The following is a 23,469-nucleotide window of genomic DNA, read 5'->3' as shown; positions in this document are numbered from 1 at the left end:
AGTTACATAAACTATTATATTATATTTAATTTATCCTGGATTTTCTAAGCATTCTCAAACATAGTATCAGCTTTACCCTCTTGTCTTCTTCTAATTTTCACTTGGTATTTCTTGAAGTAGGCCTTATTCTTGACAACTTATTCTTGAAACCCTATCCTAAAGAACAGACTGATGTCTGTGGCTGCAGCAATGGTGGTAACTTTTAGAATTTAATTCTTACTGGTTACAACAAGAAAATACAGTTGATGAAATAAAAAAAAAAATGATTTGAAAATCTATTCTAAGAATTCTATCAAAGTCCAGTAACTCTTTGTTTTAGTTTGCGCAGGCTGCCATAAAATACAATTTTGGTTGATGCCAGCATGGTCAGATTCTTGTGAGAGATCTCCTCCTGACTTGTAGACAGCTGCCTTCTCATTGTGTCCTTGCATGATGAAGAGAAAGAGCAAGCTCTCTGGTGTCTCTTATAAAGGGCACTAATGCCATCATGAGGGCCCCTTCTTATGATATCATGTAACCCCAATTGCTCCCCGAAGACCCCATCTCCAAATAACATTACAGACGGGGTTTAGGACTTCAAAAGATGAATTTTGAGGGGATACAAACATTCAGTCTGTAACACTTTAAAACCTCTAACTTTAAAAATATTAGAATACAACTTAATATTGGTCATTATTCATTACCTTTGCTGTATTCATAGAGAACCCATTTCAATTACATTTGCAGATGTCTGGAAAGGTCTACCTTAATAGGGCTTTGATTACTGAATCTGGACCATCGTTCTTGAAATAAGTCTATTATTGCATCTTTAAAAATCACTGTGCCCATAAATTATCTTCTCTCTCATCCATTCTATTTTTGTTCATTTTCTCTGGAACTTACCAGAAATGTGGTATTGGACAATTTACTTAACACTTCTAAGCTTAATTTTATTTATCTGTAAAATAGTGATAATAATATTACCTGCCGTGTAAGATTTTTTGAGGCATAAATGAGACAGTCTGAGAAAGCACTCAGTAATTGCTATTATTGTGTTGTTGGTGGTCTTGGTTGTGAAAGACAGTGGAAGAGGTGAGGGACTACAGGTACTAGTTTTCTGAAATCTGCAATATTTCTTGGGTTTATCACCTGCTTTATTGATTGCAAAATAATAGAAATATATGTTTTATTCTGTGCCTGGTTCCCTTGTATTTTCCTAAGTACTAAGAGCACTAAGAGCATCTTTTGCTCTAATATTTTGTCTTTGACTCTGGTCCCTGACACAGAGCTCCTAAATCCCTTGGAATTTCCTGGATGATAAGAGTGTTTTTGTTCGAATGAGGCAATGTTTGGTGGGCTCCTGGATGGCGGTTGGTCACCAGAAAGAACAAGACACGGTTAGAAGCTTAGAATTGTCAGGCTCACACTCTATCTTCCATGAAGGAGAGAGGGGCTAGAAATTGGGTGAATGACAATTCCTGCCTATGTGATTAACCCTCCACAAAAATCTCAAAAGTACAAGGTTCAGATAACTTCTGGGTTGGTGAACACATCCATGTACTGGGAGGATGAGGCATCCCGATTCCACAGGCATCCCACACATTTGGTGACCAAAAGTCAGAAATGAACCGTTCTGTGTGAATGACAAGGGAGAAACACTCAGGAGTGTTTTCCTTTACATGGATTGTCTTCTATAGTTTCAAATTACTATTCCTCATCCCAATGTGGTTTTATTTAAGCCATTATGGGTTTAATGTTATTATACTTTCTCTTCCCCATCTTGTTATTGCTTTATAAATTGAAGTTTTAGAGGACTTGATTGAGAGCCTTGAAAAGATTCTTTCTAAAATATCTTTTTATTGGGGCTCCTGGTGGCTAAGTCAGTTAAGCATCTGACTTCAGCTTAGGTCATGATCTCATGGTCTATGAGTTTGAGCCCTGCGTGGGGCTCTGTGCTGACAGCTCGTAGCCCGGAGCCTGCTTTGTATTCTGTGTGTGTCTCTCTCTCTGCCCCTCCCCCACTCACCCTCGGTCTCTCCCTCTCTCAAAAATAAATATTAAAAATTTTTAAAATATCTTTTTATCAATGGATTTTAAAACTTTAATGATAATTTTATTTACTTACATTTGCTTCTCTTGACTGTAGTTTAAAACATTTCTAAACTTCATATGGTTACTTTTTTCCCCCTTCATTAGTTTATTAATTCATTCTTACAAATGTATCTCATCTAAGCTTGATAATGTTCAAAAGGGGACTTGCAATCTTTCTCTTAAAACCTATTTCACTGAAGCCTCCCCCTACTAAGTTAGCAGTAACTCCATTGCTTTCAAAGTCTAAACCAGAATTTCTGAATTCATTGTTGTTTCCTTTCTCTCATATTCCACATCTATGCTGTCACCAAACCCTATTCATTCTGCCTTAAAAGTATATCCAGAGAATGGCCACTTCTCAGCACCTCTGAACTACCTCCCTGGTAAAAACCACCATCACTCTTCTCCTGGGTTGGGGCAGAAGCTTCCTACTTGCACGCTTGCCCCCCTGTGGTGATTCTATTCTCAACACAACTGAAGTCAGAGCATGCCACTCCCCTTCTAAAAACCAGGCATGACTCCTGGCTCTACTAGAAGTAAAAGATGAAGCAGGCACACTGGCTTTCACTCCTACAGCATCTAGACCCATGTTACTTTCTTGGCCTTATTTCTTTTACTGTCCTTGTACTGCTCATTCAACTTTTGTCTCATGAGTCTCTTTACTGTTCTTTATATTGGCTATGGCAGCAAGACCACCATTGCCACCATCACTCCTCAGTTGATATCTGCAGGGTTAATTTCTCCAAATTTTTGCTCAAAATGTCACCTTCCAAATATGACTGGCACTGATCACCCACTGAACCATGGTGACCATAGGTAGGAAACGTGTATGATCAAAGACACGTAGGTGTAAACAGCCTAGAGTTGGTGTAAACTCATTTTTGACAAAATAGAAAGCTATTGAGGTTTAGTGTTATGAGAGACTCAAGTTGTTGATGATGATGATGGTAATGATGACCGGTACTTATTGGGTACTATGTACCATGCATATGTCAATTGCATTGCATGTATTATTTTCTAAAATTCTCAATATCAGTGTTATGAGGCACTCCATTCCCAATTACAGATGAAGATTGTGAGGTGTCCTCAGAACTCTAAGAAGTACCTCCATTTGTAAAGGCTTCTCTAAACTTGATTCTGGAAAGGCTGTCTTTCAGGAAAACATAAGTTATCCAATAAAAATCAATACCCTTTCCTTGTATACTTCACTAATTAGGTCCTCCAGGTAATGCAAAAAATAACTCCCTTACCTCTCTCTGCCTGCAACCCTCACCCCATCCCTCTCTAAGAAGGTCATAGATGGAGACAATCCTCAGCCTTTTAGCACTAAAGAACCTTGGAGTTCATCTAATCATTGAATTCAAAGTCTTCTTTTTGCACCCAATAAAACTGAAGAGTGCACACACACTTCCTTCCTAAGGTTAATGGCAGAACGGACCACCATCTTCGGAATGACGTGTCTTGGGTTCCAGTCCCAGCTAACATAAGAGATAATTTACCCAACCATCCTATAGTCTACATTGGACCCTTGCGACTCAGCTTTATGTGCTGATTATTAATATACATGACTCAAAAATAGAAAGGGGAACTTTTTCCCAGAATGAGTATTCATGTGCTGTTATAAAATGTTGCTTGTTATCCATTCTTTGCCTCTCTAGCTTCAGAGTTGTCCATGATTCTAGTCTTACAATCAGCTCCAGAAGAAAACACTCCTTATCTCTTAGAAATTCATCAGTCCTCCTTTCTGACTCCATCTCTCTGTAGATAAGACATGAGATGGAAGTTTCACAAAGCTTTCATTAAGGAATGGACCTGTAGGGTGTGAAAAAGGAAAAACACTCTCCAAAAATATGTATTCCCATCTTTTACTCACCTTAGTCCTGAAACACAAAATTTTGTTGCCATATCATGTCCATGACAATAATTTTTGAACTCAAAGAATTAAAAAAAAATCTCTGAGAAAACAATAAATTTTATGATAAATACTATGAAACCAGTTATATGTGTTTTTACCATTTCCTCCTATATATCCTTTATTATCTCAATATATTCTTCAAATAAATTTGACAGGAAAGAAGATCAATTGAATAGTACTTGTTTCAAGGACTAGTGGAGGTTTAAGGAAGGAAAGGATGCATGAAAGAAAGAGTAGATAGAAATTTTTTTCTATTAAAATATAAAAGGATCCTTTACTTAAAATCCAGCTTATGAACCCATTATTTAATTTCATTCAATGGTATGATCATTAGTAAATGATTCCCCAATTTACTAATGGGGAAATTTAAGCAAAGTAATTAACACTCCTGGTAAAAGTAACAGTACTCTAACTTCTTCCAATGTTACACTCACAGGCCTAACAGCCTCAAAGTACTTTAAAGGATATATCATAGAAGCAATAATAGAATTGGTCATAGAAGCAATTCATTTTTAGTGGTACTAGAGGTATGTCTCAATAGTCAGGAAATTTAGTGTTAGTTGGCAGTCTGCCCAACAAACAAGCAAACCCAAGGACCTATAGAGACTGTCTCTCCTACTTACTGTGTAAGTCCTTGGAAAATCTTCAGTTCGATTCTAGATAAGAAAAAAATAATCCCCACTATACAACATTTTTAAGTTTAGGATTGAAACTTTCAAACCTGCTTTGAAATAGGGAGACTGCATCTATGTTGAGAAAGATAAAAATAAAATGAAAATAAATAAAATAAAATAAAATAAAATAAAATTCAAGTTATCTGCTCTGCTCTTCAATGGATGGTTGAGGATTAGACTAAGTTTATTATGGCACCTCAAGTTTGTTTTTAACAATCAATTTTTATACTAAGTTTTAAAGGAATGTGCTTATTTCCTTTCTAACTTACATATTTGAACATAAGAAAGAAGTAATATTCAGCATGTATCTACAAGCGAATTTGGACATTTCGTTTGCTTGTAATAATGTAATATATGCCCAGTACCACTGAGATCAGGTTCAATTAAATCCTCATTCAGTAATACAGTTAATTTAAAAAAAACTTACTTTATATGCAAGATAGTAAGACTACCCCATAGGGTAACAAATTCATCAGTGTTACACAGTGTTAGAAAGAAGACTCCTTAATTACTTAATTTATCTATTAGGTATTTGGGTATTTCTATTAGGTATTTCTTATTCTAATGAGCTTAAGTGCATTGACCGAGGAACCCAACAGATCATCCATGAAACAGGTTGGACCCATTACTAGAACTATCCCCCATTGTAGCACAGCCTACAAAACAGCGTGCATACATGGAAAGTAATTTGCATATATTGGTACTATATCTATTTAAGTACCACAAAATAAGCTTGACTATTCTTTCTTCTTTCTTATTCTACATCTTCTCTTTTTACCTTTGATCTCATCCTTCTCTTTGCATTCTTAAAACCCTTTATCATATTTTTGTGTATTTTCTAGTTTCCCTAGCTTCTATTAATAAAATAGTATTTGTCTTAATTTCTTGACAATTCTGTACCTTACTGAAATATTATTGCAAACAATCTCTTTCAAATGCACTTGTACTATAAGATAGCCATGCTATGCCACAGAATTATAGACATCAATTAATTTCACTTAATAGATTAGGGTAAATAATCCTCAACTAGAGCATACTATAAGTGGGGGATACATTGTCAAGGGGCAGGTAACTTTCTATATATTCCTTCAAGGTTGATACCTCCAACACAGCTCACTCATATATATATATTCAGTGGAACAGACAATGTATAAATAGAACAGCAAAGTCAAACCTCACTGGAAACAAAACTAACAATGGTGACCTCCCAGTGATCATTAATCCTCTGTTAGTTGACAGGGTGATGCGTTCTGACCTGCTTCTTCAGGCACCACTCAAAAGCCTGATGGTCATTTGGTCATAGGAAATCGAGAAGCCTGAGTTGGGGTGGTGACCAGAACTTTTCACTCACATTTCTGGAGACTGCTGTATCTAAGTTCCCAGAGGGAGTACATTTGAAGAATACCAGGGTGTTCTGGATGGGTAAGACTTATTCCTTGGGTAAAAGATGCCCAAAAGTGGAGGGAAAATAACTGGTTATCAGTGTAGGACTGGACTCCACCTTTACAAAGTGGCAAGTGTGCACAAGCCCCTGTAAATGATGAAGGAAGAGGTATCAGTGTCAAGGGTAATGTGTGTGGTTGCAGATGAGGCTGAAGAAGCAGACTTTTACAATCTTGTATATCTTGGCTGAGGTTGTTGCACACATAGGTTCATATACATGCTCATGTGGAGGGGGGCGGGAAGGAATATACTGTCTCTATTGTTTAGGAGGAAAAGAGCATAATCAGATAAGAATTTTAGAAAGGATGAACTGAAAAAGATGCTCAGATTTCTAGCTTCTGCTGCATTAAGAGTGTCTGATGGTTCTTAGTTTAACAAAGATATGAAAAGCACCAAAAAAGCACAGCTTTCAGGGGAACAGCAAAGTTCAGTTTGCGGTAGTTATAATTTGCAAAAATAAATGTATGTCCACTTATGTAAGCTGAAAATGAATCAGTCAATGCCCATAAAGGATACAGTTTGTATTTTGCCACTCATTTCCCACATTTCTATACAAATGTCACAAACTGGTGTCTACACCAGTCATGGCGTGAATATAAAATGCCACAGGGTTGGCAATGCGTATGGACAGGGGGTGAGGGATGGGAGAAATAGGGGTGGGTAACTGCATGTTACATAGGAGCATAACGCGCATGGGTGGAAAGTGTGCATGTAGGACTGAGTATTCATTTGCGTGAAGACCACATGCCTGCCTACAGATGTATGTGTTAGAAAACAGGCCTATGGTTGGGGAAGAAAAGTGGACCATACATATAGAGAATCACTCATGTATTTTTAAAGTTTATTTATTTATTCTGAGAGAGAGAGAGAGAGAGAGAGAGAGAGAGAGAGAAAGTGACAGCACCCAGACAAGGCAGAGAGAGAGGAAGAGAAAGAGAAGCCCAAGCAGGCTCCAGCTGCAGAGCTCAAGGTAGGGCTTGAACTCATGAACTGTGAGATCAGGACCTAAGCCGAAGTCAGAGGCTTAATAACTGAGCCACCCAGTCTCCCCAAGACACTCACTCATGTATTTCTCTGAAAAATACTTGGCTGTTCTTGTTCCCAATCAGCATTTCCTAAATGATGCAGCTGTGTTTCTTGGAGCACAACATCTGATAAGCTGTGAATAGGTGTTCCATGAAAAAAACTCTTGCGTTCAAATTAGTGTGGGAAAGCTGTAGGCAACATCTGTCTTCCCAAAGGGCCTTGAGGACTAATGAAGGCACTGAGAAGTCCTACAGTAAAGTAACCCTCTTCAGGCTTTTAGCACAGCATTTTTAAATTTACTTGATATAAAACTCCTTTATTCTAAGAACATGTATGATTAACTTAAGGGATACTGTGTTCAAAAAAACCCAAACCCAAAACAAACAAACAAAAAAAACACTGTTCAGAAAAAGCTGATATAAATGTGTCTAGAGCAACAGAAACACGGGGAGATAATGACGAAAGTGACTTTGGTAAATATGGGCAAATCCAATATGAAATTTTCAGGTCAAATATAATTCCTTGCAGGCCTAATCATTCCTGCAAATTATCTTCAAAGCTAAATTAGCTCTCAAACTTCTTAAGCAGGTAGGTCTTTGTGTACAGATATTAACTTAATGTGATTTGCATTTTAAAAGAGGAACGGTTTCAGGCTTTTCTATACAAACTGAGAAGCTATTAAAGTGTGCTCTAAGTATGTGCTGTCCCTTCAGTGACTGAAAACTCTAATTTGCAATCTGATGAATATGACATCTTTTGAATAATGCAAGCTAAGAAAGTGCTAATTGGTTTCCATGGTCATACCTACAGCCTCATGAAAATAGATTAGGAACATAAAGAAAAATGCAGAATATATGACTGCAGAGCCATTTAAATTATAAATGAAAGACTGTCTAGTTGAATGTAATGCAAAATAATAATAATGATAATTTTAATAATAGGTGATAAGCATTGATTTGCACCTGCTTTGCACCAGATACTGTTTCAGATAGGCTGTGTCCAATATGTCTAATCCTCATCTGCAAAAACAAAACAAAACCAAACCTGAGGCTAGACAAGCTAATCAATACAAAGATAAATAAAAATTATAGGGAATGTTTGTTGAGCACTTTCTATGTGTCAGGCACTGTTGGACACATCTCCTATCAAATAATTCTTGCGAGCCTCACAACAACTCTGTGAGATGGTAACTACTATTGTCCCCATTCCACAGATAAGAAAACTGAGTTCAGAGTACTCCACCATGCTGCTAAGCAATACAAGAGCCAGATTTGGGTATGTACGTATGTGTTCAGATATGTCTCTAAAGCATGTATTCTCTCTCCCTCTCCACTATCCGAATCCCATGATATCTGTATACGTTTCATATTCTGATTTTAAATTAAATTGATATAATGTTAACAGCAATTAGCAAGTGGCTCATGTTAGAGCCTTTTGATAATTTTAGGCAATTGTGTCCCTAAAGGACATTGACATGTAATCAGTTGGAGAAGCAAATTCACCTACTTCTGGGTTTGATGTCTCCCTTTATTCTCACAGCCTGGTCCTGAGAAATGTCACTTGAATTTACTTCTGTGGACAGTTTATGATATATTCAGCAATAAAATGCAATCAGTACACTCTAATAGCAATTGATACACTGTGTTATATTCATGAATTTCTGTCCTGATTTCAATGCTATATTGCTAAATTTTTATTTTTTTAATGTTTATTTTTGAGAGAAAGAGAGAGAGAGAGAGAGAGAGAGAGAGAGAGAGAGAGAGACAGGCAGAGTACAAGTGGGGGAGGGGCAGAGAGACAGGGAGACACAGAATCTGAAATAGTCACCAGGCTCTGAGCTGTCATTACAGAGCCCGATGCAGGGCTCGAACTCACGGACTGCGAGATTGTGACCTGAGCCGAAGTTGGACGCTTAACTTACTGAGCCACCCAGGCGCCCCAGCTAAAGTTTTAAGTAAAAAAAAAAAAAAAAAATATATTTTTAAATGTTTTGCCCACCTCTGTTTCTGTTTCAACCAAACAAACTGCTCTCCATATGCTCTTGCTGGTATCTGCCACCTGATAAGAAGCTATATCTGATGTTAGAGGGATTAATGGCAGAATTTAGACTTCAGGTAAGTATCTATTTCTCAGATAATAGAAGTGACACGTTCAGGTCAAAGGTTAAACTGACCCCTCTGCCACTGACCAGTTTTGAGAATTGCGGATGTCACATGTAAGAAAGAACTTCAGGGGCGCCTGGGTGGCACAGTCGGTTAAGCGTCCGACTTCAGCCAGGTCACGATCTCGCGGTCCGTGAGTTCCAGCCCCGCGTCGGGCTCTGGGCTGATGGCTCAGAGCCTGGAGCCTGTTTCCGATTCTGTGTCTCCCTCTCTCTCTGCCCCTCCCCCGTTCATGCTCTGTCTCTCTCTGTCCCAAAAATAAATAAATGTTGAAAAAAAAATTAAAAAAAAAAAAGAAAGAACTTCAAAAAACTAAGTAAGCAAACAAATCAAACGTTAAATTATGGTTGAGGGAATTAGTAAGTTTAATGCAAGAAGCAAGGAAAACAGTATTGATAGAATGCTTTTCTCTAATGCAAAGCAGTGCAAAGAACTTTACTGCATTTATTGATCGCCCGGAATTACCCTGGGAGGGAGGTCATTACTACTTCTACTAACGGGCATTAAAGAGAGCAGACAATAGAGGTGAGGCAAAAGCTGGAGGCAAAGCTGGGACTTGAACCCAAGCCTGGCATTACAGCTGGCTGTTCTTTCTACTATATCACATTCTTTCCTGAGGAAAAAAAGGAGAGAAGATTTAAAGTTGGACGAAAGAGCTGCTTTCAAATGTGATCATAAAGACACGAGGCTTGTCCTCCTTAATTCCATGAAGGAGGGCGAGGGCCGTGGCAAGGACAGCAAATTTGAGATGAGAGAGGAATACTTTTCTGACTTTCACCTGTCTGAAAATGGGAAAGACAAATGGCCTCCTGAGTTGGCACTGCCTTTCACTAAAAGGGTCCAAAAAGAAGTTGAAGTGTCCCAATGTTTTCTGTTCTCTAAAATTATTTAATTTTAAGATTCTAAACAAAATATATATTCTCTAGAAAATCCTTGAGAGCAAGGACACTTCTTTCTCAATCTCCATTTTCCAACGTGTCCCAGCCGTGTGACCTAAGAGACGTTGAACTGCTGCTGTTCGGTTTGTTTCTTAGTAAAGCAGGAATATATCACCTTTCAGGCAAGGTTATTAGAAGATTGAATGAGATAAGACATGTGACATCCTGAATCCATCATAAAGTTCAAACAGTGTTAGCTGCTCCTTCCTACATGTTTATGAGGTTGGAGTCTGTCAGAATCAGAAGGCTTTCCTGTTACCTCCACTTGGATAATGCTGAAAAATGTGAAGGAACCCCCCCACAGATGCAAGGCTCTCCCCTTCTACATGTGTCTGGATCAATAATGAGTAGGCATGTGCTACTGACTTGCATGTTTTTCTGCTTCTTCACTCCCTAAGAGAAAAGTGCAGTGTTCTTATTGCTCTCAGGGTTTATAATGTGCATTTTTAGTTAATTCTATGCAAAAGCATCGATTAAGTAGGTTTTTACATGCCATCTTCATTCCTCTTTTACATTGGTGCATTCAATAAAGTATGCTACTATTCTGTTTTATAATTAATCACAGATAGGCCATTCCCTCTCAAAGAGGGTTTTCTTTTTTCCAGTTGCCCATCAAAGTCTTTATCTGAGAAATAGATACTTACCTGAAGTCTAAATTCTGCCATTAATCCCTCTAACATCACCCTCATTTCATATAAAAAGTGTTTCAGACATACATAAGAATTAGTGTTGTGGAACCATCAGACCTTTCTGCTATAATCTTACTTTCTGGTACCCAAGAAAGCTAACTGGAAGACTTTTAAGAAAGAATGAAATATATTTAAGATATACATGGCTATTAAAATGTTTGCTTGTAATTTTTTAAATTGTCCTGAAGTTCAAACAAATGTTGATAAGAAAAGATGTCATTAAAGAGGTATTCATCATACATATAATTTTAAAGACTCTAATCTGGTGCTTAAATTAAAAAGACTTGCATAACCATTATTTACATGCAGGAAAAGAATAGAGATAGGAAATTAAAATTCTAAGAAAGTTTAGTTCCATTTTAGATGAAAAAAGTTTATCCTTTAAAACTCTTTTGTCAATCTATGGCAAGGTTCATCTCAAGTACTGAGGGGGTTCAGATGTATTCATGCATTCCAAGAACAAACTTATTCTGATCTACTGCCCCGTGGGCTAAAGAACATGTCTATGCTCCCAACCTGTGAGTTGTTTGTGACAATTTCATCTTTTTATCGCTCTGAGTATGCTTGTGCAGAAAACTGTATGTCATCGCCCAAGGAGCCTCTCCTTATCATTACTTCCAGCTCTCAAGTTAAAAACATGCCTTTGGGAGATTAAGTTAAAAATATGTGGGGTTTTTTCTTATTGTTCTCTTACTTTTAGAAACAAAGTTGAACTGTGTATCTGTGTGTATGCGTGTGTCTACGGAGGTTAAATTGTTAAATATAAGCAAAACACCAACAAATAAAAATCTAAGGGCTTCATAATGTGGACCTTACTTCCTCTAAGCACATACATTTGACAACAATGGAAAGCAAGTATTCATGGTTGGTGAGAAAGCAAAATAATCCTGAAATAATATAGATGTACAAACACATGCCCGTCCACACAATTTATGATAGATTTATATATGCGGAAGTATGTACACATATAAATATTACATAAAATAGGGAACATTTAAAAACCAACAGTAGATATCTATTGTTTATTTCTTTCATAGCCTCTCCCACACATCTGTGTATCATAAAACATAATGCCATATGTCTATTAGGATCATGGGAGTCTTACGTTAAATTTATGTTACATGACAGCACTACCATAAATGTGGCAGAAGTAATAAATGAAAACAAGATTTCTTTTTATGAAAAAATTCAAGAAGATTTTGCACATCCATTCTGATAAAATTCTATAAATGTTTGCTTACCTTGGAAGGGTTACATGCGAAAGACTACAGAAGAAATAAGAGAGCACTCATTAAGTGCTCTCTTGAAAGATTCTGTGACAAGGTAAAGTGGCCTACCCTGAAATCGTAAATTCTAAAGGGTTTCAGCTTTTCAAGCAAATTACAATCTATCCCTCACTGTAACTTGGAAAGGGACTCAAGTCAGATATAGTCTAATGCTTAGACTGCACTATAGTCACTAATTTAGGTGGGTCCCATTCATAAACAAATGGTACTAGGTTTAAGCTTAGCATCCAAATGCATATGAGGAAGTCATCATCATGAATCAAAATTCCAACAAAATATTACTGAACCCCTCCCATGTCGCTGGCATATGAAACTGAATTTTAAGATAAGGCATTAAGAAAAAAGAATTGAGGTCCCTGAAACTCTCCCAAGGATAGCATATGAATGGAGGAGGAAGCAAAGATTCTATCAGATCATTAGCTTCCTAAGAGGCAGGAAAATAAAGCAGCACAAGTGCTGGAGTCAGACCAAACTGGATTCTAATCCTACTCCTACAGTCAGCAGCTGCAGGATCGTAGATGAGTTGCTGCAGGACAGGGATGATAATTCTGTGTGGGTTAAAGATCATGCATGAAGAGCACCTCATGTGTTCTTTGCACATGAGTAGAGGCTCAATAAATAAGGAGATTTTTCATTAATTGTGTTATTAGTGACATGAACTGCAAAATATTAACTGATGACATTGAAATGTTTTTCTAAAAAACTATCACTGTACTTAGCATATGAAAAATTCTCAATAAATGCTTGCTGAGTGAATGAGCCCTGAATCAAACCTAAATTGTGAGGAGATACACAACGAAGTTCATATGCAACAAAGACAAGGTCAGAACACATCCATGTGTCTCAATTCTTCTGAGAAGGATTTCCTAAAAAAAGAAGTTTTACCCTCCCCTCCCATCCTTTTTTTTCTGCTTTTGTGGTTGTTTGAATACTTTAAGAGTAACGTAATTCTTCCTGACTGCTAGTACCATTCCCAGAGACAGATCTAATCTCTCCATTCTTTTATTAAATCATGACACAGGATTATGATGTTCCAAATTTCTGCTTGCGTGGTCCTAAGACATTCAGATAAGGTTGGCAAAGCAAATGATTGTCAGGTGCTTGGACAGTAAATCAGATCTGGGCCTGATAATGCCAGGCTGCCGGGGTAAGACTAGATTCCACAGGTTTCCCTCAGTCTTTCCCTTAACCAGGCTGGTTCCCATTTTTTGCCATCAAGGCTAATATGTCTGACTTTTCCATGGCATGTTAACACTCATTACGTCTTCATTTACTGTTTGACAAGGCACTGTGGTGAAATTGAAGTGGAAGAAACCATGAACGAGCGGTCCTGGACCTGAGTCCTTGCTTTGGTCTTCCATCACCTAAGCCACATGATGTGTGGTATGTTTTAACAAGTTCTCAGTTTTCTCCTCTCTCAAAGGAGACAAGCAGTGTATCACTAAAAGCACAGGCTTTGCAATCAGCAATGTGTGGCTCCATATCTTAGCTTTCCCATTTATGAGCACTGTAACTTTGCGCAAATCACTTAACTACTTTTTATATCTCACTCTCCTTTTTTCTTAAGTTTATTTATTTTGAGAGAGAGAGAGAGAAAGAATGCGAGTGGGGGACGGGCAGAGAGAGAGGGACAGAGAATCCCAAAAAGGCTCCTTGCTATCAGGCTCCTTGCAGAGCCAACACAGGGCTTGATCCCATGAACCGTGAGCTCATGACCTGATCTGAAGAGTCGGACGCTTAACCAACTGAGGCACCCAGGTGCCCTATATGTCTCAGTTTCTTGGTTTATAAAGTGGCAAAAAGAATAACATCATAGGTGAATTTGATAAGGGTCAGTGAGACAATATCTCTAATATATTTATCAGAGCATAAAGCACATAGTACTTTCCTCTCCTCCTCCTTCTTCTATTTATTATTATTATTATTATTATTATTATTATATGATTATCCACTGTCTCTCATGCCTACATTTGTAATCTTCTATATAAGGAACTTAACTTGTTTACATTATAGTATAAGAAGAGTCAGGGATATATGGCAATGAACTGGAGAATAAAAACAGAAAATGCAATTCAGATCTAAAAGAAATCAGAGGAGACAGGAACTACCAAGTGTAAACTAGCAAAACAAAGGAGATATAATACAAAAGTAAAAGGGTTAGTCCTAAATAAAGATGCCAAGTGCAAATGGGATACTAGAAAACTCGGACAGTAATTTAGTAACTATGTATTTAAATGAAGATGAGTTATAGGAGTAGGAACCAATTTACATATTGGAGGCATTTCTCCCAATACATGCAAACAAATTTTAGTATACAACTTCAAAAATCGACACTATGATATTTCATGAAATTTGAGTCTACATGTATAAATAAGACACAGACTTCTTGCCCCTTGAAGTTTCTGTGGGAAAAAGAATTCATTTCCAAATTCAGTTAAAAAATTCTAGTTCAAAGCACAAATGACACAGTAACCACAAACTATGGTGCTCTGTGGAGCTAGTGAGAGTTTTGGAATTGGAATTATCTGATAAGAAACAACTCAAAGGGACAGTGAAAATGAAACAAAACTACACAGGTTTTTTTGGAAGCTTACATCAAAGAACATTTCCTATAAATGTATATTTATTTTTGTGAATTTGTTTCACAGAAATCTGAGAATTCTATTGTTTTAAACATAATGACTGGAATTGAAAAGGAACAAAATTCAGGTATTGTCAGTGCAAAGGACTTATTAAAAACAAAAGAAAACAACCAACCAAAAAAACAATGCTTCTTATCCCTAACCTAATGTTCTTTTAGCACAGTACCTCAGAGACCCCAGAGCCAGGGGAAAGAAGATGAATTACCTCTGAATTAAAAAATATGAAGTGTCAGAAATCAAAAGGCTATGATAAGTCTATAAGGTGTCTAGTTCATAGGGAGAGAAATTCACAAATTAGGCAAAGCACAAAAAAGGGAAAGAATAATAACCTAGCCATTTCAAAATTATTTTTGAAAAAATATTTTTTTCTAGAAAACTCAATCCTTTGTTGTCAAATTTGTTTTCCTTTTATACAGTCAAAATCAAATGAGTATTAAGCAGAAGTATTAAAACCAAAAGTGGAAATTTGTATTGATTTCATCTAAATCTGAAATTATTCTAATTCTTTTTTTCTTTTTCTTAGAATGGTTGTACTCTAAACTTGACCCTTCTGTTCCTATCCTACCACTAAGGTATTATATGTGTTTATTAATTTTCATTTAAGCATTTGTGGTCCCCATTTCTGTTTCAAGAGCAGTGTCTAAATGTGTAGTGTGGTGCTGATGTTAATGACGGTTATGATATAATCAATATTACAGCTTGTAAGTCAGCAAAAGGAGGAATAAAGTGCTATGCATCTCATCCAAAAAACATATGGTCTGCTAGCATTCCTAAATTAGCTTAATGCCTCACTTCATGCCATGAATCCAGTAATACTTGGGTGAGATCCCACCACCGTGCTAGGGCACTAACACAGATTTTCTAGAGTATTGGTGACATTGATAGCTAGACATTTTCACTGACCCATACAAACTTCAAACTGAAAATAACCACAGCAACATTTTATTGGGAATAACACCACAAAACTATGAAGATTTAAAAATGTCTTCCCAAATAAAATACAACAACAATAACCAAACCATGGATGTTTAAGAGACATCGCTGAGAGCGAAGATGATGGTCTCATCAGAATCCATCAACACTTATTTTTCTGCATGAGTATGAGTTACTTTACATTACTTTATACTCTCTTAAGTCAAAATGCAAAGCTGTGCGGATCAGGAAAAATCAGAAAAGGAGACAGCCAGCAATACAGATTCCAGCATAAGCCACAGCATCTTTATTGAAATAAATTGGTTACAAGTAGGTCCTTGTGGGTTAAGGCAGAGGGCAAACACACTTAAGGCGTTGTCTCTTCCTTGGGAGGAGTCTCTATGTTTCATCAAAAGGAGAGCATTTTCAGGGGCACCTGTGTGGCTCAGTCAGGTAAGCATCTGACTTTGGCTCAGGTCATGATCTCCCAGTTCATGAGCTCAAGCCCTGTGTTGGGCTCTGCGCTAACAGCTCAGAGCCTGGAGCCTACTTCAGATTCTGTGTCTCCCTTTCTCTCTGCCCCTCCCCCACTTGTTCTCTGTCTCTCTCCATGTCTCTCTCTCTCTCTCTCTCTCTCTCTCTCTCTCAAAAATGGATAAATGTTAAAAAAAAAAGGAGGGCATTTTCTGATTTACAAATAGTGTTCTGTACAATTTTTATATTTTTTATTGCAAATATTGCAAGGTGATATTTTTCATAATTATAGAAGCTATCATACAGTTAGAAAACAACATGCTATTGTTTAGAATTTATAATGAAGCTTAAAAATGTTTATTCTATTTAATACTCTCCTTAACATTAAAATACTATGTAACTTCCTAAAGATGGTTGCTTCATCTTCTATACCCAAACAAATTGTACTAACACTCAAAATTAGATCTGATCTACTGCCGATTTCAGTATGAATCTGTTTTAACTTATGTTTTATATTTAATAGTGTAGCAACAAAATAAGCTTAAAAAAAAGAGAACAATGAACATTTCCTCTATTATAAATTTGCAATGTTGCCACTAACAAACATATTTCAAACCTAGAAACTTACTTGACTTAAAAAGGAACATTTTAATAAGTACTAGAAAAATCACTTAATAACGTGCTCATCATTTCTATTCTTACTATCAAAGAATTTGATTACTTTAATGATCATGTAATTTTTTCCCCTATAAGGGCTGAAAACCTTTGACAATGTGAACCATGAACTTGAGTGTGAACTTGAATAATTGCTGTTTCCCTATAACTTGCTGCTGTGGCGAATGTTAAGCCATCTGAGAGCTGACATCTAAACATCTGTAAGAATTGGGACTTTTAAACCCAAACATCCTTCAATAAATACCATAGGCTATTTGCTTTGCAGCATTTCTGCAGACAAAGGACTCACCTCAGGCTCAGGACCAGCAGCTGCTCCTTTGACTTCAGTAGCTCCCCCACTTTAAAACTGGCATAGCCCAGGAAACTTCTCTGAAAATAAGAAAAAATGCTTTTCGTTAGCTTCAGAAGTCCTTAATATTTTTACCGGCACACCAATCAGACAAACCTAGTCTTCAAAAGAATGAAACGTTAAATCCATTAGCCTGACAAATATTTCATATGCAGAGATACAGTCCTCACTGACAGATACAACAATATATCCTTCTCAGGGGGTGAAGTCTAGGGTGTACATGTATCCTTTTCACTAAAAACAAAGAGACCAATAGCCTGGGACATAACAAAATGTATAGTGCAGAAGCCAGGACTTTTCTAGGAACTAATTTTCTTCGCCTATGAAAACTGGGTTAGAAGAAAAAATGATAAACTTTTAACATTTACCAATGCCGTCCTTGTTCTTATTAGAATTCCTCAAGTCACTGGCAGCAACAACTTTGTATTCCAGATATGAGCAAATCTGGTAGTTGGAGCTATTTTTATGTGGGACTCTGTACAAGTTATAAATAGAAATGCTACATTTCTCCCCCATCACAGCAATGTTTAAAAGCATTTGTTTCCTTTGTTATTTCTAGCATGGGACAATTTCATTCCAACACACAAAAAAGAAAGGTGCTTATTCAGTTACATTTTCTAAAATTGCTTTTTTAACCTATCATACTGGCTGTTGACTATCTATGAATATCTACTTCCTACACTCTTTGGCTCATAATGCAAAGAATAAAACTCTAAATTGGTTTTTCTTTTCCAGGATAAAAATCTTCCATCTCTTTTTAATATTCCTGGCTACTTCTGATTTAAAAGTCACAATATTATGGTATACCATAAATAGTATTTCTCGTTTTCCCCTCAAGGTCGAGAAGTAAACATGAAAACATCAAACCCATATTATTATCTAGGCCATTGCTGCCTCACACATTGTAAAACTCTACAAGAAGTCAAAACTGCATCTTCGAGAGCATTCTCTGTTCATATGTCTGTTGCCAGGCTGCTCTAGAATGAGAGCCTGGACGTAAGTAGTCTGAGGACAATTGTATCTTTCCAGAGAAAAGTGTGTGGTTATTTCATACATAGAAGGCAGCCTTCTATGTATGAAAAGTGTAAGAAAGAAAAGCTTCAGGTCTGAATTTTTCTCCCTCTTTTCAAAGCTCTAATTTAGAATTCTTTCAAAACACTCAGATGCAAACATTTGAAATACAACTCAGCTCTAAAGTTGGAGATGCCTCTATGTTAGTAACAATAAACCCAATTAATTAACTTGAAACTCAAAAAGCTGGCTTAGACACCAAGTCACCAAGGCCAGAAGAACACAAGACTGAATTATTCGATGAAGGGTGTTAGGTGAAAACAGAGATTGAGGCCCACATCTCTGTGGATTGGAATTCTCTCTCTCTCATTCTCTCTCTTTCACTCTCTCTCTCTTTCTCTGCCCCTTCCCTGCATATTCTCTCTCTCCCTCCCTCTCTCTCTCTCTCTCTCACATACACACACAAATTAAACATTAAAAAAATAAAGTATTTGTGGAAAGAAGGTCTGATGAGATGTCAATGAGTGATGAAATGAGTGAGTCAAAGCAGAAAAGGAAGTTTAAGAGGTATATATGTATTTGAAGCTCCACAAGGAGCTTTATTTTGTTTTCTGACAAACTCCTCCTCCCTAGTGCACGGTAGGCATGTGATGAATATTTACTGACAATAAATGAATGAATGAATGGCTGATTTAAAAACTAGCTTTCGGGGCACCTGGGTGGCGCAGTCGGTTAAGCGTCCGACTTTAGCCAGGTCACGATCTCGCGGTCCGTGAGTTCCAGCCCCGTGTCAGGCTCTGGGCTGATGGCTCCGAGCCTGGACCCTGTTTCCGATTCTGTGTCTCCCTCTCTCTCTGCCCCTCCCCCGTTCATGCTCTGTCTCTCTCTGTCCCAAAAATAAATAAAAGCGTTGAAAAAAAAATTAAAAAAAAACTAGCTTTCAAGTCAGTCACTCTATTAGATATGGATATTAGAATGCTCTTTCTGCAGATATTTACAAAGTACTATAATTCACTGAAACGTGGGTAATCAAAACAATTTTAGTAGGCAGACTGTATATTGTTGTAGTGAATTTCATTTCAGCCTTTTGCATTTAAATAGATGTCTATCTCACTTCCTCTTTCCCTGATTATCAGGGTTTTTAAACTCCTATTCCCCACTCTCTCTTCACTCCAAGGAAACTCTTAACTGATAACAGATTTCATGACACCTCAAAATTTCAAATTATTTTCTCTCTGTCTTTTGAGATTTTGAAGATATGGATGGTTTTAGAATTAAAAACACAAACTTCACATGTCATGAATGTTACCGTGGTCTCTTCATCAATAAAAGGAGCAAATGCTCCAGACTGGAATGTAGCAATGAGAGACAGGTGAAGGGGCTATTTTCAGACATAGCTACACACACACACACACACACACACACACACACACACACACACACACACCATGAGCCACAGCTGCAAGTAGTTTGTGACCACAGCCACTGAATGTCTCATCTGTCCACAGATCAGGAGATCCTGTGGAAGGAGGACGTTGGCTTGTCCGCCTGTGAGCCAAGCCCAGTGCCCAGAACAGAGGATTGCCTGGTATGCCTACTGCTTCACTGTGAGGGCTTGAAGTGGGCCAGGAAAAATGCCCATGAGTCAAACTTTCTTCCCATCATAACTGGCTGCCACATGCTTAATCTCAAAGGATAAGGGATTTTACAGAAATCATACAACTTATTAAAAGCTAATTTAGGTAATGGCATCATAGTACTGTTATGAAAACATGTCAAACTAGAGGAGGTGTTATTTAGGTATAAGTATTACCGTATTTATTCTACAAATAACTATATTATGGAGACTACATGTTGCATAAAGTACATTAATGAACTTTCTGAAGACAGTGTATAATTGTTCCAAACTGCAATGCTAACAATGGAATTGCCTATATATTTAATTTCTAGGAAGTCTGTGTGTATTTGCTCCATCTCAATATAAGCAAAACACATCATTCATTTACATGAATATTCACTGGACTCTTGTAAAAGAGCAAATTAATTAGAGGAAAATAGTCTTCTCTGTTTCTAAAACCTAAATGCCCATGAAGGGAAAATAGCATACTAATGTTAATGTAAAAAAAATAAATTAATATAAAGCTATTTTACCTTTGCTGTCACTGTAATCATAACTATAGAATTTGAGAGAATTATTTATTTTATTTTTTAATTTTTTAATTTTTATTTTTTAAATTCTAGTTAGTTAACATTAACATATGGGGCACCTGGGTGGCTCAGTAGGTTGAGTGTCTGACTTCGGCTCAGATCATGATCTCATAGTTCGTGGGTTCAAGCTCCATGTCAGGCTCTGTGCTGACAGCTCAGAGCCTGGAGCCTGCTTTGCATTCTGTGTCTCCCTCTTTCTCTGTCCCTGCCCTGCTCGCACTCTGTCAATAATAAATAAATGTTAAAAACATTTTTTTAATTAACATATAGTGTAATATTGGTTTCAGGAGTAGAATTTAGTGATTCATCACTTACATACAACACCCAGTGCTCAACACAAGTCCTAATGCCCATCACCAATCTAGCCCATCCCCCACCTACTTCCCTCCATCAACCATCACTTTGATCTCTAGAGTTAAGACTCTCTGATGGTTTGCTTCACTCTTTTTCCCTCTACCCTTCCTCTATGTTCATCTGTTTTATTTCCTAAATTCCATATGTGAGTGAAATAATATGGTATTTATTTTTCTCTGGCTTACTTTGCTTAGCGAGAAAGTTCTTTAAACACTTTTATATTTCAGATATAACTCAAGGAACAAGATTTTCCATCTCTTCTTCAGTGCTGTTTCTAAAATTCTCATCTTAAAGGTCTTAAACTGGGAGCTCTAATATCAGTGGAAAAAATCGAGAGACAAACAAAAAAATTTAAGTCTCATTGGAGTTGGAGCTCAGAGATCTAAAGTGTCATACTAAATCTGCCTCAAAATGGAAATCTGGGCTCTCACAGCCCCCAGAATGGTTATCCACTAATGGGTATTGTCTAGCCTTGTTACTCTGTCTTCTTTCTTACTAATACGTGGTCTTAAATGAAACCACTGACAGCCTTATGGCTGTATGAAAAAGTTGCCTATGATAACTCTATCTTTCTCATAGCTACAGTAATGAGAATCAAAGTAATCCAGGAAAAGCACTTAGTACACTGCTGGGAAAATAGGAATTTAAAAGTTAACCTGGCTTCTACATGGTCCCAGAACTAGTTAATATGCAGAAGCCAAGTTGGAATCCAGGTTTCTTGCTTTTCAGTCCATCATTCTTTTATCCCCGTCACACTGTGCCTTATTTCCAAGACAGGTGGCGATTCCCTGTCCCTCTGCCAGGCTCTCTACCTGCACAACATGTGGTTCTGACCTTTTCTGTCTGCTCGTGAGAGTGCAACACTCACAATGATCATTCTGGTGCAAGCACCCAAAGCAGATGATCATTAAATTGCTTGATGTACAATTTTAATCACTCACCTGGCTGGAGAGTGATATCAAGCAGCGTGGAGAAAAGTGGGGCATCTGCCTTAATCCCTGGTTGCTCTCTATGGAGACTATACAAATAAACAGTTTATCCTATTAGCCCTTGCAGGGACTCCAGCTGTACCATATAGAGGGCCAGAAGATGTACAACTTCAATCACCTTGCAGTGAGCTGGCCACACCTCCATCACCTATGTTCATCTCACAAAGCCTTTACTCAAAGTATAGGTTTTCTTTACACTACAATTTACAAGTACTATGTAGGGCTGTACTATCCAATGGGTAGAATTAGGCTTGTGGCTATGCTGAATTGAGATGCGCTATTAAGTGTAGAATATACATCAAATTTACACAACGTGGTATGAAAAAAAGAATGTGCAATATAGCATTAATAATTTTACATCGTGATTATGTTTTGAAATGATTACATTTTGCATATATTGGGTTCAATAACACATTAAAATAATTTTTTCCTCTTTCTTTTTACTTTTTTAAAAGCATGGTCTACTAGAAAATTTAAAATTACATATGTGGCACACATCTGTGGCACATATAATATTTCCATTAAAAAGTGATTGTTTAGAGGTTAAATGAATATATCAACAATAAGAATAATACTTTGGCCTATTCTAATAAAACTATACATGGGAACTGTGGCACAAATTTAAAGGGTCTTTGAAGTTGATATCATGAGGCCAATATACAACATCTCCCAAACATAACTTACAGAACAGGCCCTTTTTCATATTCCATGTGCTTTTTCTTCACTGTCAACCCTAACAGATATGGTTACAAGGTTTCCCATCAAATAGAAAGGGAAAGAGGATACATGAACTATTCACACTGAAAACAAGACATCAGAAAGAAAAACAAAACTTGGGAGGAAATCTATTAAAAGTTGATAAACAGTCCAAAGAAAACATTAAAAAGAATTTTAGGGTGAAGTCATATATTTAAAAATTACATCTTCCCTATGAATATAACTCAAAAGGTCTCAGCACAGATTGGCATCTCGTTCACTAAGACATCAACAAAAGATCTGGGTGCATCCAAAAGATGCTGCTTAAAAATGCAAAGAAATGTATAGAACATATTTGGACTATTTATAATAAAGTATTTCAGCTCATTTTTTTAATGTTTATTTATTATTGAGAGACAGAGAGACACAGAGCACAAGCAGGGGAGGAACAGAAAGAGAGGGAGACACAGAATCTGAGGCAGGCTTCAGGCTCTGAGCTGTCAGCACAGAGCCCGACACGGGGCTCGAACTCACAAACCACAAGATCATGACCTGAGCCATAGTTGGACGCCCAACTGACTGAGCCACCCAGTCGCCCCTAATTTTCAGCTCTTTTTTAACCAGAGTAGTCAATGGTTAGAGTCCTTAGCATGTTGTAATGGCAGAACAAAGTCTTGGCCAAGAGCTAAAGCTCTCAGACACATTTTGCAGTGCCCAAAGCAATATTCTGTGGATTAATCGATAAGATAAATATTACCCAGGGGTACCTCATAGGTGCTCAAGATGTGGTAATTCTTCTCTGTCCGGAATATCATGTACTCTGAGGGTATTAGACACGCCACAGCATGCTAACTTGTTCTTATTTAAGCTCATTCTTACTATGCTTGAGATTTAGTTCTACAATATAACTGCCATTTTATTGAGTTCTGATGTGTCATAAAGTATACTCGATTTTT

The 23,469-nt window shown here is 37.2% G+C and overlaps 1 protein-coding gene across 9 annotated transcripts in view; it reads right to left on the bottom strand.

Moving 5' to 3' along the window:
- Window positions 1–23,469, bottom strand: part of INPP4B (inositol polyphosphate-4-phosphatase type II B) — a 789,997-nt gene that overhangs the window by 240,418 nt on the left and 526,110 nt on the right. For 8 of the 9 annotated variants that reach the window (XM_040473200.1, XM_040473128.1, XM_040473146.1 and 5 more), the window contains one exon: window positions 17,196–17,275. In XM_040473200.1, the coding sequence (XP_040329134.1) occupies window positions 17,196–17,275 (80 nt within the window). Of the gene's footprint in view, window positions 1–17,195; window positions 17,276–17,623; window positions 17,719–23,469 lie in introns of those variants that run through there. The other variant, XM_040473182.1, reaches the window with a different exon arrangement.

This window comes from Herpailurus yagouaroundi, unplaced genomic scaffold (genome assembly GCF_014898765.1).
Source record: "Herpailurus yagouaroundi ecotype Mexico unplaced genomic scaffold, PumYag 28, whole genome shotgun sequence".
NCBI lineage: Eukaryota > Metazoa > Chordata > Mammalia > Carnivora > Felidae > Herpailurus > Herpailurus yagouaroundi.
The sequence above is the reverse complement of the archived record's forward strand: the minus strand, read 5'-3'. Positions and strand labels throughout refer to the sequence as shown.